This window comes from Lycium ferocissimum, chromosome 7 (assembly GCF_029784015.1).
Source record: "Lycium ferocissimum isolate CSIRO_LF1 chromosome 7, AGI_CSIRO_Lferr_CH_V1, whole genome shotgun sequence".
Classification (NCBI taxonomy): Eukaryota; Viridiplantae; Streptophyta; class Magnoliopsida; order Solanales; family Solanaceae; genus Lycium; species Lycium ferocissimum.
Window position 1 is genome coordinate 37,348,999 of NC_081348.1, and position 15,476 is coordinate 37,364,474.

Below are 15,476 nucleotides of genomic sequence, written 5' to 3' on the forward strand. Positions count from 1 at the left end.
TAGAAGATGCGATTTCATCTCGATGAAATAATAGGATGAAATCACTATTTGGACATGCGATTTCATATCTGATGAGATAAAATTCCAAATCATTCAAAAAAGTATAATTTGGGATTTGAAATCATGATTTTAAAAAATATAAATGTAAAATTTAACTCATATGTTTATATTTTGTGAAAAAAGACCCATAAGTTAATAGATATATTTATCAGTTATGTTTATCAACCATTTGTATTAAATATTAATCTGCAAGTTGATAAAATATATTTACCAATCATGTTTATTATGTGGGAGGATTATATTAAAGAGTCATTACATTACTATTCATGTTAAATTTTTCTTTTTATTGAACTAAAATTTGATCAATTGATATTGTATTTTTTTTAGAAAGGCCTTCTAGTAGCGTATTAATTTTATTATGAATTATGATTTACTCATTTGGTAAGATTCTATAAGAATTAGAAAAATTTTGATGATTTTCATAACTTGTGGGATTTTTATGTTTATAAAAAGAAATTGTAACTTAAGAAATCTAAATTGCATGTCTAAACATGAAATCATGTCCAAACGGCTCCTAAATGTATTAAGCGGGGTTTAATCGCTTGACCTCAATATAAATAACGCTATCTTCAATCAAGTGCACCATTTAACTTTTTTGTAACATGTATTCCACCAGATAATATTATACTAATATTAAAAAATATATACATAAAACATCTAGTTTTACGGAGAAACCATGTGTTCACGTGCCTCATTTTTGCACCTAAAATTGCCCCTGGCTGACCATGATTATCAACTACCATCACCTAACCAACACTCACCATCGATATTTTAATCTTAATACAACATCTCAAATTAATAAAAAGGATTCATTATTTCATCACTCTTTGATAATCAATATGGAGGCTCGCGTTTATTCTACGTTGTGATAAGAATGTATCACCAAAATTTTTAAAAAAGTTTTAAAGAGTGGTAGTTAGACCTAAATTATTGTGGGCCACAATACTGGCCAATCAAGAACGCACACGTCCAAAAGAAGAAGGTAGAGAAGATGAGGATGCTCAATTAGATGTGGACATACTAGGAGAGATAGGATTACGAACAAAGTTATACAGGACAAGGTGAGACTGTTCACCGGAGGACAAGATGAGGGAAGCGAGACTGAGATAACACCGACTGTGAAGAGGTGGTGCGCGAATGCACCAACAAGGCGGTGTGAGAGGTTGGCTATAGCAGATTGAGGAGAGGTAGAGATATGCCGAAGAAGAAATGGGGCTGGGGGAAAGTGATTAGACAGAACATGACACATCTCCAGCTTACTGAGGATATGACCCTAGATAGGAAGATATGAGATCAAGAATTACGGTAGAAGGCTTGTAGGCAGTTGAGTGTTGTAGTACTTTTATGTGGGAGAGGCAGGGGCTAGTCTTCTCTGCTCATCTTTTTCTTATTTAGTACTAGTATTAGTGAGTATGCTTGTAATATCTTATTCTTCACTTTTACTACTACATGATGCTTCATTTACTTTGTTTATCTTGATATTTTGCTGTTGCTATTTTCCTTTCAATGCTGCTTAATTACACCTTTTTTTTTTTAGCTGAGCATCTACCAAAAACCATCTCTCTACCCCTCACAAAATTAGAAATAAAGTTTGCGTACAACTTGCACTTCCCAATCACCAGTTATTCCACTTTATATAATTGCATTTAAATGACGTTGTTATGCTGGTATTTTCCTTTTAGATCTTTTCACAATCAACTTTTTGTATTTTATTTAAAGGATTTAACAAATTATGCACAAATGTTATTCCACTTTATTACTCTAACAACCCCATAAATTAAATGACGTTGTTATTATTTTTAGGTAATCAAATATTTTTTTTCCTTTTAGAGTATTTTCATAATGTTTCATAGTGTCTTCGGCCATTAATTGCGGCAATTATTTTGGTTGCTAAAGCCAATTCCTAACGGCTAACTATGATCTTTTAGCGTCCATTTTTATTGCCAGTGAATTCAATTATATTGCCGCTAAAATTTAATAGTTTTAACGGCAATTGTTTTGTGGCAATTTAGAATGGCTACAATATCCTTATTGAAAAGGTCTTAGTTTGTCTTTTAGCGTCCATTTTAATGGCAAGTAAATTCAAATAAATTGCCGCTAATAATTAGCATCTTTAATGGCAATTGTTTGGTGGCCAACTAAAGGCTACAATATCCATCGTGAAAGCGTCTTATTTCCCCTTCAACATCCATTTTTATGGCTGGTAAATTCAATTAAATTGACGTTAAAAGTCACAAGCTTCAACGACAATTGTTTATCCAGAAACTGATCTAGATTGCATTTCTACTTATATTTTGGCAAATGCTAAAAATATATTGCTATTAATTCATAAAAAAAAAAATATCTCATTAAGTCTAAACAAACAAACGGAAGTACTAATCCAAAATATAGTGTCACAACTTTAAAAAAGAACTTCTATTGTGTGAACCAAATAACTAATTTCATTATATAACCAGTCCTATGGAATAATGTCTTTGAATAACTTCCACAACTCTGTCATATTGAAATCTTCCACATGCAAAATTTTCGAACATCAAACTGTACGACCTGAAATAATAAAATAAATGTGTCAAAAGATTAAATGCAATATACGAACAAGTTTACAGGAAATCTAAAATTGTATTTCACCATATTGTTGTGAACGGGCACATGAAATACACACAAAATTTGCATTTCAGTATAAAGATTAAGCTATGATCACAATGTAAAAAATGATGCAATGCTAATCAATTACTTTCCTAAGAGATTTTGCTGCTTCTTATTTTTCTCTTTGTAGTCTCATCTATGCATTATATTGGCTCAGCATGTCTCTCATTACCTCAACTATTCAGCTACCCAACTTAAATAGACAAAATAAGACCAATCAATATCAGTAGCTGAATAGTGCTCTCAATTCAAGTTTCCTGTAATAACTTTACAATCAGAAAGTAGAAAGAGATAGGGGAACTTCTTTGCTTCTCTTAAGAAAGCTTTGAAATGCTTGTGGCGCTGTTATGAGATCAACTCGAGCTTACCTACTTGTTTTCTTATCTAGTTACATGGCAGGAATTGATATTTTATTACATCTTAACAAGCTAAATACCCTCAAGTTAAGTTTTGGGTTCATATAGTTCTAAGGGAAGAAATATTTGGTATCATGTAAACTGGCTGAGCCTGGTTATAAATGGAATCCCTACTTAGAGCGAACCCGGTGTGCTATTCGAATTTGAATAAGTGTACATAAACTCTACCCAAACAATTATTACTATTCGTAGCGGCTAATTTTATCTCAAACAAATGAACTAACATGAAAAAGTATCATTGATAAGAAAACTAACATTAAAAGATAGTAGGAGGGTAAGCAAATGTGCAATGTGGAGGGTGGGGAATTGTTAGTGTTGAAACATGCACACCCATCTTCATTATTCAAGAACACAAAAAGTTGAAGGAGGAAAACTCAAATAGTAGTGCAGCAGGATATAGATGAGTAGTACCGTGAGAAGGTGGAGTATTTTCAAAGAACACTGGGTATCCTTGATGTTTGTGGTACTCGTTCATGGCCACTATTGGCGTCGGGGACCTATAAATATTACCGCGTTAATTAACAATACTTTTATAGAATTAAAGTTTCATTAAAAATGTCTAAAACTCATGAAATTAGGTTACCTGTTCACTTGAGGTGCCATTGATATTTTGAGGCATAGGTTCATTAGGAGCGCGCACGAATTGTCTCATTTGGAGTAGTTCTGCTTGCATCTTCTCCTGATTTTGTTTCATCAGATTCATTTCTTCATTTTGTTTAGCCTTTAACTCGGCTATCTCATGTTGTAACCTTTGTACATCCTCCTTAGATGAATCCTCTAAAACAATATTTCCTAAGGAAGATCTGCTACCCCATAGAACAGAAGGAGTTGGACCAAGTCCTAAACCACGAACATACCCACTTTTTTCATTTCCCAACACCTGCGAATACACATCGCCTTCCCAAGCAACACTATGAGGAGGTCGGTCAGTAGATCTCTCACCATTGCTTATCCTTTCATTTATCATGTCCTGACAATAGAATACATAATAAATCCAACTTGGAATTCATTTATTTGCCTTTAAGTTTTTTTCCCAACTGCCCCAATGTTTACAATAAAAGAAAGAAGAAATCTTACGATTGTCTTGGCAGAATCCTCATCCAGCGGTCTACCATCTTTACGTTTCTTATGAGTTAATATATATATTTGTGCTCGTGTAGGCTCTATCCCATTTTCAGCCTAATACAATAAAAATTGATGTCAAATATGTGTGACAAAAAGGATTTAAAAGTATTATAGTTTTAATTTCCATCGGTTTACCTTCTCATCCATCAAGGTAGCAATACTTTTGGATCCTCCTGTGTGAGGCATCTTTTGTTTGGTCCTATTGTTTCTATTTGCTTGGGTACGCCTCTGTCATTGAAACATTAAAATGATATAAATTATAAATAAAAACTGAGGATAACTAAAATCAAAACACTATGAAATTAAGCAACTGGAGTACGTTTTCAAGATTTGTTGATACCTTAGCTTTATCAGAAACCCAATAAGAGACAAGACCAGTCCATTGATCCCTCGGTATGCGACTTAGTCTATTTTTCAGCAAAGCATCTTTAGTCTTATATTTTGCCATATATTCACCTTTTAAAGTGCACTTGTAATCTTTCCATTTCTTTCCTAGTGACTTTAAGACAAAGTCTTCTCCGCGTTTTGGGATAGAGAACTTCTTCTGAAAAAATAAAATCCAACATTTAGAAGATAACATGATGTATAACAGGTTGCTTGTTCACATAATAATAATAATAATAGTAATAACTATTCCATACCCTCACTAAATTCACCAATCTCTTCTTTTCCTCGTCGCCAAAGTTTCTCCAATCATCTATGTGTAGAGGTGTTAGTTCTGGAGTCCTCGCAATAATTCCTAGAAAGCTAGCAAGCTTTCGACCCTCTTTCCCAATAGCTTGGTTACGACTATTAAATGACACATCAACTGTCTTCCCTACAGGAAGTTTCCAAATATCTTTCAGTAAAGTAGGACCACGAACCTTTCTTGCCTCCGAAGTACCTAGAATGAAAAAAGATTTGAAGGTCATCAAATGGAAAAAAAATTATATGGTTAAACACCTGAGATCAGGCGGTTATGCACAAATGATGTATTATTTCTTGGTAGAATGATAAGGGGTAGTTTTGGCAAGCTTGTGCAAGAATGGCGGTTACTGTGTGCTGTTTGTGATGAAGGCACCAGGATCATGTATGTTGTGTTCATCAAGCACACTTGGTGGACAATGTCAAATGGTGTGGTGTTGTTGCTGAAGAGATTAGAAGGCAGAAGGCATGTTTGGCATATGCTTTTGGCTGGTGGCTTGGTCATTGGAGATGATCTGGTGTAGGGTTGGTGGTTATGCAGGTTGAGTTTCAACTATGATTCAACACTGTGGAGTATATGCAGTTTTTACACTAATTCTGCAGAAAGTGAGGAAATGAACTGCAGTTCTAGCTTATGGGAAAATATGGACAGTGTTGGTGTTACTAATCCTACTCAACTAGGAAATAGTTGGACACAACATTGGCTTAAATATTATAGGATGAATGCAGCTCTTTGGGATAGTAAACATCAGTTCTACTATACTGATTCAGGACTGGTAAGTGCAGTACTGGTGGGAGTTGATTCCTGGTGTGAAGAGGAGGTTGTTTTACCATCATGCTCAAGTCCTAAGGGAGGAGAGTGTGGTGGGATTTTTTTTACTACTAATCTGATTTTCTTTTTTACAGGTCCTAGCTACAATATTTGGAAAGTGTACTGGTTTGCATCATGGAACATATAACAACAGCTGTAGGTGTGGTTTGATAACATGCTACTGTTACTGCAATATACAGTTTGGAAATGCTAATGAAAGGACAATTGGGAAAGGCAGCAACTGCTATGATTTTACAGCTAAATACAAGAGATGCAGCAGATTGCTACTTATAGCAGTTTCGCTACCCCTAGTTTTTTCTTCGCTAACTTGATCTAATTAACTGTAGCTACACAATTGAGTGTGTGATACTACAAAATGCATCTGAGTGAATAAAGAGAAAAAACTTGTTGAAATGCTATATTATTCTTGTGGATTAATACCAGTGCATTATCAAAAATGATCACCGGATTAGTGATAAGTTTCTACACTGACTAATGAAACTGGAGAACTATTCTAGCTTTATCTGGTTCTCTATTTTTTCCAACAATAATCAATAGATTATTGGGAAGGCTAACACTGCCATAAACTTGTTCAAAACTGGCCATCTAACTCATCTCTTAAGTACTTTTATCATCTAACGCAACTTACCTCTAAGCACTTGTGTCATAAGTTGGGATATTTAAATTATACTTATCAATGAATGTGGTAAGTAGATGATCAACTAACTGAATAGTATGCAATAGCTGTAGCATTTCTTGTTATTTATAACAAATTAACACCTTTAGTAGGCTTGCTCTATCAAGGCAGAAAAGATGTATACTAAACCAGATGCGAGGCAAACTTTATGGTGCTCTAGATACTAATTGTCAGGAATACCTAAACCAAATGTAAGCTTCCTTATCTCAGTTCCTTTTGGATCTGCTTTTAGATTGGACTTAGGTAATGAAAACTCATCCTGGTAGATACACAACCAGCCAAGGACATGGTAAAAGTGTATGTAAGGCTAGTTGTCTGTATCATAATCCCAAGCACCAGTTATAAAGTTGTCTGCATTTTACACTATCTGAGCCTTGTTATATTGCTCAACCATCTAAACTATATGAGATTCCTTTTTCCAGTGATGGTAGTTCAAAATAGCCCAACTGTAAAATCAAATAAACAACAATCTCGTGGCCTTGTTTCAAACACATAGCAGACCAGAGAGCTGAATCTGAAGCTCTTGTGTATGATTCATCATTATGTTGAGCCTCAGCGCCACCAAAGACAACTATTCACCTCATTAGATTGACCATCATGTGATTGGGCCTCAGAGTTGTTCCGATTATCCATCAACTGCTCAATATAAGGTTGTGCTGCAGAGTGGTTTTGATTCTCCATCAATTGCTCAATATAGTGTCGCACTTCTTCATCATCATCTTGTTGAATTACTAGTCTGTTGTGACGTCTAGTTTGCATAGTTTCTTCTCAATCTGTGAAAAACACATAAGCTATTTGTGCACACAAACAAAGCCTTGTGATAAGATAGTTGCAGAGATAAGAGATACTGATGCACCAGGGAAAAATTGTCCAATTCATAAGAACACCATAGCATCTCACAATCCAAGAGCTACAACACAAAATTTAAGTAAAAGCAAGCACATATAATGCACTCAAAACATTCAATAATCAACTAACAGAAACATGGAAAATCCATAGCAGACTAACATGCATCTTCTATAAAATGATTTAAATTGAAAGCATAAAATATATTTTATTCAAATTTCTATACTAAAAAATAATAAATCCCTAAAGTTTATTCGATAACACTTGCAAAGAATATATTTTACAAGTACCACCTATCTTACTCGGAGTAACTTTCATTTTCAATGTCATTTCCTCCCTCATTAGCTTGAGAATGTACGTCCGTATCAATTACCATTCCATTGACACCACTTCTTACCCAATCATTATCCTCATACTCTAGAACATGAGCATTTTCTAAGAGAGCCAAGTCAGTGGCATCACACTGCATTGATGACTCAAAATGCACACTATTTTCCTCTCCCATATCAAAAACGTCTCGAGGTTTAATAAACCTAGGGACAAACCATTCATGATCTTGAGGATCTTGTACATATATTACTTGTTGAGCTTGTTCTGCAAAAATAAAAGGCTCATGGCGTTCTCGATCACCAGAGTCTGCCACGCGTGAGAAGTTCACAAGTGTGAAACCCAAGTCATCTTCCATCACTCCTCTAACTTTGGTTACATCAACCCAATCGCACTTAAATAAGACAACCTTAAATTCTTCATAATAATTTAACTCCACAATATCATTCACTCTACCATAATATGTGATATTTGCAGACTTTGGAGCATTGTCACTTGTACTTGCATAACTTTCAGTCTTAGAAACGACCATAACACCACTATTTTGTGTCTCCTTGGACTCTTCACTTTGTTTTGTTCGGAATCGATACCCATTATTTACATCAAACGCATTAAATCTTTTCGCAATTTTAGTCGGCCCTTCTGCGAGGACTTTAACATCCTTTAAGATTTTAGATGTGGCATCCAACTCTGATACCTAAACAAATAGAAAGATACAACTATAAATGCGTATATAAGTAAAAGGACAATAATTTAACGTAACCAATAAGTTAGTCTTACTACTTACTTTCTCCTTGAACCACTCATGAAATGTATCAAAATGCATAAGATCAAGTTGACGTGGTCTCAAACGGCGCTTACGATGTGATCTCTTGATTTCAGCAATATGTTCACTATTCATGTAACTCACATATATCAATTTTGTTATCAAATAATTTAATATACATATATTCAATAATAGATATAATACTTACTTTTTATAATTCTCAACCACATCTGACTCACAATTGAAAAGCACATGCCGATGTGCTTGCAACCATGTTTTCTCATCCAACTCAAATACATCTACTTCACCGTACGACTCCCCAACAGTTGGAAAAAGACATTCTTCTTTACTAGTCTCATGCTCAATCTCATCATTGCATTTTCTTGAACAATAAGACCTTGAATCTCCACCCTCCAAATATCGTGAGCAAAATGCCACACACTCATTTGCTATGTATGCTTCTGCTATTGAACCTTCTGGGCATGCACGATTACGAACATATGATTTTAAAGTACCCAAGTACCTATGTAATAAAGTAAGGTTATTAGTTTGATATTATAATATTTAACAACTAAAAATTATCATAAAAATTCGTTGACATTCTTCATACCTCTCAATTGGGTACATCCAGCGATAATGTACTGGCCCCGCAAGTCTAGCCTCAGTTGCCAAGTGAGTAAGCAAGTGTACCATAACAGTAAAGAATCCTGGGGGAAAGAGTTTTTCCATAGTAGACAATGTTTCTGGAATTTTTTCTTCAAGTAACTTTAACTCTTCTAGTTTTAGCACTTTGCTACATAGAACACGAAAGAATGTGCATAGTTCAATTAAAACGGAACTGATTCTTTTATCTGTTGATCTCCGCAAGGCAAGAGGAAGAAGTTCTTGCATTATAACATGGCAATCATGAGTTTTTAGCCCAGATATCTTCCGTTTGCGAATCCAACGTGATATATTAGACGAATAGCCATGTGGAAACTTGGTATTTTGTAGTACTTCATAAAACAACTCTTTTTCGTTCGAAGTCATCGTAAAATAAGTAGGAGGAAGATAAGCCCTCCCACTAGCTCGATATTGAGGCCATAAGCTTGGTCTTATTTTCATATCCTTCAAGTCCAATCGAGCTTCTAGATTGTCTTTAGACTTTTTACCAAGATCTAATAGTGTATAAATTAAGTTATCACACACATTTTTTTCTATGTGCATCACATCGAGATTATGGCGCACCAAGTTAAATTCCCAATAAGGAAGATCGAAAAAAATGCTCCTCTTTTTCCATGTGTTTTTCATCACCCCACTTACCCCTTCACTCGACTGACCGAGAGTAAACTTTATATCTTTAACTTGATTCAGCACTAGTGACCCGGATACTGCACAAGGTGCAGGTCTTGTTTCTTTAGTCCCATCAAAAGATCTTGCATCATTCCGATATTTGTGGCCCGACTTCAAGAAACGTCGATGCCCCATGTAACAAAACTTTCTACCATGTTTGAGCCATTTAGATTGAGTGTTTATGTTGCAAGAAGGGCATGCAAACCGACCATAAGTGCTCCATCCAGAGAGAGTACCATATGCTGGAAAATCATTTATAGTCCACATAAGAGCTGCTCGCATTTGAAATATCTCCTTAGTAGAGGCATCGTATGTTTCTACCCCGACATCCCATAATTCATTTAACTCTTCTATTAAAGGTTGCAAAAAGACATCAATATTATTGCCAGGCGCTTTTGGTCCAGGAATAAGTAAGGACAGAATGAAGAACTCTTGCTTCATGCACATCCATGGTGGAAGATTATATGGCATTAAAATCACTGGCCATGTACTGTGAACAGTTCGCATTGTGCCAAATGGATTAAATCCGTCAGAAGCTAATCCTAGCCGGACATTGCGAGGATCTCCAGCAAATTCGGGATATTTACTATCAAAACTTTTCCAAGCTTCAGAATCTGCAGGATGTCGGAGAACACCATCTTTATTGCGCTCTTCGTGATGCCATTGCATTGCTTTAGAAGTTTCTGAAGACATAAACAATCTTTGCAGCCTTGGTTTTAAAGGAAAATACCTTAGGACCTTGGCTGGAATTTTTCTAGCATTATTTTTCCATCTAGAAGCACCACAAATTTTGCATTCATTAACATCCTTACTAGCAAACTCTTTCCTAAAAAGCATGCAATCATTGGGACAAGCATGAATCTTTTCGTACTTTAAGCCCAAGCTTTCAACTATCTTTTTGGTCTCATAAAAAGAAGAAGGCAATGTTTCCCCTTCAGGCAGCGCATCCTTCAATAGTCCAAGCAAAGCATTAAAAGATTCATTTGACCATTTGAACAGGCATTTTGTACGATAGATATGCAGCAAAAAGGACAGTTTGCTAAACTTCTTGCATCCAGGATATAGTTCTTCATTTGCCTCCTTCATGAGCCGTTCAAACTTATCCACCTCTGGATGAGGATGATTTCCAGATGGATGAGCTCTCTTTTCTTGTAGGTTTGGCTCCATATTGCCCCTTTCACTGATGTCACTATCCATGAACTGTGTAGAGCCTCCAAAGACATCATGTATCATTCCTCTCATATCATCGCCCCTCAAAGTTGATTGGCTGTGATTATTTACTTGAGTATTGTTTGATCCCTTCAGAGACTCCCCATGACAAAACCAAGTATCATACGATGGCATGATACCATTAACCACAAGATGATCATATGTTGTGGCCCGATTTGCTTGATGAATAAGCACACATTCCGTACAAGGACATGAAATTTTTTCTCCCTCTAGTTTTTTAGAAAAGGCATGGTTTATAAAATCCTCCACTCCATCCAAGTATTCTTTACTAAGTCTATCACAATTCATCCATTTTTTATTTCTAGAATTGTCCATGATATTCAAGATATTCTTTTCTTTTCTGCAATTACTGTAAGAGCTAAAAATACATTAGTAGAAAAGGGGGGAATTAATCAAAAATATAGTTCAGATAAAATATGCATCCTATTAACAGGTAATTGCATAGCTCAAAGATATCTTTTTAACAATTAAAACTATCAAACAGATATCTAATTCTAGTTATATCCAAATGATGACTTATTTCAAAACAGAAGGAAAAATCAGAAAGCTTCCACTAAACATTTCCTTTCCAAGTCACACTAAAATGCAAGATTTGTACCAGTAAATGAAGCATAGTTTAAAGCCAAGAACATGATTAAAAAATCTAACTGTGAATTCTTCAAGCCGTAATAGATTTCAATACTTTAATCCAAGAAATTCCTTCTCAATTAGGGGAGAAATTACTGAATCTACAACTGGTTTTATAGCTCCAACTGGCAGATTTTGATTTTTTGATGTCAACATATTTAGAACTTCCAAATTGCAATCCAAATTGCTCAAAATAAATGAGTACTTCAGTTTTCAACTATAAATTCACCCAACACTCCCATTATAACATATAAAGACTTTTTCGCCTCTATTAAAAGCATCAATCCAATATGTTTTTTTTCCTTTCATATAGTTAACCAGGGAATGTAATCCATCTGGAGATTCTAATAAATTTCCTTCTATCATAATAAAATTAACAAAAAAATGAGAAACCAAGCATTCACAAGAAAAACAAGTTGTCGGTTTAATTCAACTCACAATCAAGCAGAGGACTGAAAGAATCAGTTACCTTAGTAGTTGGAGTTGGTTAAATTTTATATAGAATTACACGAGAAAACTTGGCTACCTAGGACTAAAAAACATTGTATCTCTATGTAATATACACTGCAATAATCTTTTTTTTAGCAATTTAAACCCAAGGGGGTATTTTTATTAATAAAACATGTACTTTACGAGAGAAGTTGCCTTTCTGGTTAAATCTATTTGCATCAGTGAAAAAAATTGTCTTCTATCATACTAGAATTATAAAAAATAAAAATAAAAAAAAATAAAAAAAAAGTTGTCGGTTTAGTTCAACTCACAATTCAAGTAGACAAAGCGATTGTTAACAAATCAGTTCTGGAGTAGCACAAAGATCACCAAAATGGTATTTACTCACTCAAACACAGTCAACTTCACGGTTTAGTTCAAAACTATGACCTAAACTTGCCAATCAACTAAAAAATACAGCACAAAACTTCCTCAAGAGTTAGTCCAAAACACTAATAGTTAACTGGACATAAGTGAGACTGGCTTGTTTCATGGGGTATCATTTCAGACCCAATCTACCCATTCATCAACAATATGAATGAATCAGTGGAACGTTTGTTCTTTGACTACAGATTCTCAACTTCTGTTTGGAGTAAAATTTTGAACTGGCAAGGCATTAATAGAACTCCTCTCAAGTGGCAAAGAATGGGTTGAAGATCACAAGAGCACAAAGAAAGCAGGAAATGAAGTATATAGAGTGGCACTTGATGGATGTGTCTATTACATATGGAAGGAGAAGAATCACTGAGTGTTACAGAAGCAAGGGACAACTGGCCAGCCACTAGTTAGGAAAATCATACAAGAGGTGGTATTTAGACGCTCAAAGAGGACTAGACTAGCTAGAAGACTACATGAACTGAATTTTTACCTTAGGAATACTATTGTATATGCTATTTTTGAGTTATACATAGGAATAGAGGATTGCACTTCCTGGTGCTTAGGATCAGGCGAGTGTGAGCTTGGGTTTTGCTTTACTTGTAAATATTTTCCCTTGGTAATACAATACGTCTAGCTACCAAAAAAAAAGGGACATAAGTTTAGCTAAACTGCCATGTAAACTTTCCCAGAAACAAGTTCAAACAACCAAGCTAAATTTCAAATTTTGTGCTCAAATGGAATCCAATTTCATTTCAGTTCTAGGCGAAAAAATGTAGACTAAGGTCTTTAAGTCCTTCTCATCTTTAATCACAGCAGATTCTAACAAAATTCAGCAATGAACAATGTAATTTTCGAATTACCAGCTACAGAAATCGTAGAGTTGTTAAAACAATACTATGACAAACTGAGAACTGAATCTTAGCAACTCGACTTGGTTTCAAATACTTCAACAATTCGACCTCAATAGGGAGACAAGGTAAAGTGTTCAGTTTCTAAACATAGAGAAACCAACTTAAAAATCAAACATGCCTCTTCAATTCAATCCCAAAATAAGATGAAATTCAGTCTCAATCTAATAAAACCCTCAAGTCAGACTTACGAATCAATGTACCACAACAGCGTGTCAAAAAGTTCGGTATTCGGTTAATGTTTATGCTCAATTTATTCCTGTGTTTTTATAGGTAGTAATTTATATTCATGTTTTCAAGTAGTTAACAGAAATCTCAATAACAGAGTGTTCCCGATGTTGTATATTCCATTTGAGACATCAATATTCATCAATAACAGTGAGAAAACTTTAGAACGATCGCGAGAAGTTGAATATATTAACAACAGCCTTCGCAAAAAGAGGAAACAATTCATAAAATAGTAAGGGAAACAGAGGAATCAATTCAGTCAGTTGCTCATCAAATTAATAGCAGTCGAAAATCACAAATATCACTTGGCAAACGCAGAAAAGCTTTACTTTTACAAAGTCACAAATTGGCTCAAGTGTTTGGGTACCTGGAAGCAAAATATTTGTTGACGAAGGCAAAAAATTGAAGAAGAAGACGAAGAAAGATCCCGTAAAACCTACAAGAAACGAGAAGATCTCAAATAAAACTATGGCCTGCATTAGAAATTTCAAATTAAATTATTTCTAGATAAGAAAGTATGACATTTTTCTTTTTTCGTCCACTGTTTTGTTCACCCAAACCAAACAAATCCCAAAATTCTATCATCAACAGATATCAAAACAATAAGCATAGAAAATCAAACTTGAAACAATAAAAATCATGCTTTGTAATTATATAAAAAATAGAGACACATGGGGTAGAGATGGACACGAACAGAGCAGGAGTCGGAAAATCTCTTTCAACAACACCAACGAAAGAAACCCAGAATTTGAAAAAAAAACCTCTTTTAACACCGTCTATGAAAGAAACCCAGAATTTGAAAAATCTCTTTTAACACCATCTACGAAATAAACCCAGAATTTGAAAAACCACTTTTAACGCCATCTACGAAAGAAACCCAGAATTTGTAAAACCTCTTTCAACACCACCTAGGAACGAAACCCATAATTTGAAAAACCCTCTTTCACTATGATAAAAAACCAGAGCATTATGATAATTGACATATAGAAGAGGAACGAGCAGATAGAAGCAGAGGAGAGAACATTACCACGAATTTGATTTAATCAAATAAGGTTTAGGTTTTCTCCTAGATGTAGCAGCGGTTGTGAAGAAGATGATCCATTTTTTTTGTATTTGTTTTAATAATGGAATAGGGTTTTAACTTAGGCGGGAGAGTATTTTTTATTAAGCACACCCGGGAAGATTATTTAGAAGGAAAAATCTTGCGGGAAGAGTTAAAAAAGCAAAAGCTAAATGTTTTACTGGCCATTCTTTTAAATTGCTACTAAAAATATACTTATTGCTGGTCAATATACATTAGCCGCTGATATTTTGGCTCCCGTGAGTACATTAGCGGCAATTAACTTATAGCCGCTAAATAATTGATTGGGAGAAATTTTCCCACCCCTAACGGTGGTAGGGCATAGCGGGCACGGAGCTCTCGCCAATTAAGCGAACCCTTAGACTTCGGCTACATCAAAACCTGTCATTTCAAAAAACTTTTAAGAATATAAAACTTTTCCAAATAGAAATCATTATCATTATAACGATTATGAAAACTTTCAATCAAATAAGTACTTTAAACCAATTGAAATCATCTAAAATACATACTCTTTTAAAATCCACAATTGACTCAATGAAATCACTTTGTCGACATCTCGACAAACATACCACGGGGCCGAGCATGCAACGGAAGTCTCTAAAATGGCCCGAACATTATGAGTCGGAGACCAAGGCCACTGACATTACCGTAATCATACATATCTATACATGACTTAGCACAACTCAGAATGAGGTGGAGCTTGCCAATCGGTCGCGTCCCGAGCATCCCTGGCCTGTACGGCAACACATGAAAACGATGCGGGGGCTGCCCGGGCGTGAACGGAGGCGTCCTCGAGGCGAAAAGAACATCAGTGCGGACAATGTA

At 35.1% G+C, this 15,476-nt stretch overlaps 2 protein-coding genes and 1 long non-coding RNA gene across 3 annotated transcripts; all 3 read right to left on the reverse strand.

Annotated features, from left to right (window-relative positions):
- Positions 1-2,358: 2,358 nt before the first annotated feature.
- LOC132062185 (uncharacterized) lies at positions 2,359-5,158 on the reverse strand. The gene is made up of 7 exons (XM_059454808.1): positions 4,889-5,158; positions 4,588-4,791; positions 4,383-4,475; positions 4,200-4,301; positions 3,706-4,092; positions 3,534-3,619; positions 2,359-2,607 (listed from the first exon to the last, which is right to left on the reverse strand). Exons 1-6 carry the CDS (start codon positions 5,156-5,158, stop codon positions 3,554-3,556), a joined length of 1,122 nt encoding a protein of 373 aa, XP_059310791.1. The 3' UTR covers positions 2,359-2,607; positions 3,534-3,553.
- A 1,817-nt stretch (positions 5,159-6,975) lies between these two features.
- Positions 6,976-14,751, reverse strand: LOC132064794 (uncharacterized). Its single transcript, XR_009416640.1, has 3 exons — positions 14,598-14,751; positions 13,938-14,006; positions 6,976-7,212 (listed from the first exon to the last, which is right to left on the reverse strand). It is a non-coding gene; the product is annotated as an uncharacterized LOC132064794 (long non-coding RNA).
- Positions 7,225-13,884, reverse strand: LOC132064793 (uncharacterized). Its single transcript, XM_059457902.1, has 4 exons — positions 8,989-13,884; positions 8,587-8,901; positions 8,400-8,505; positions 7,225-8,309 (listed from the first exon to the last, which is right to left on the reverse strand). The coding sequence occupies exons 1-4, from the start codon at positions 11,253-11,255 to the stop codon at positions 7,584-7,586; spliced, it is 3,414 nt and encodes a 1,137-aa protein (XP_059313885.1). The 5' UTR covers positions 11,256-13,884; the 3' UTR covers positions 7,225-7,583.
- Positions 14,752-15,476: the final 725 nt, after the last annotated feature.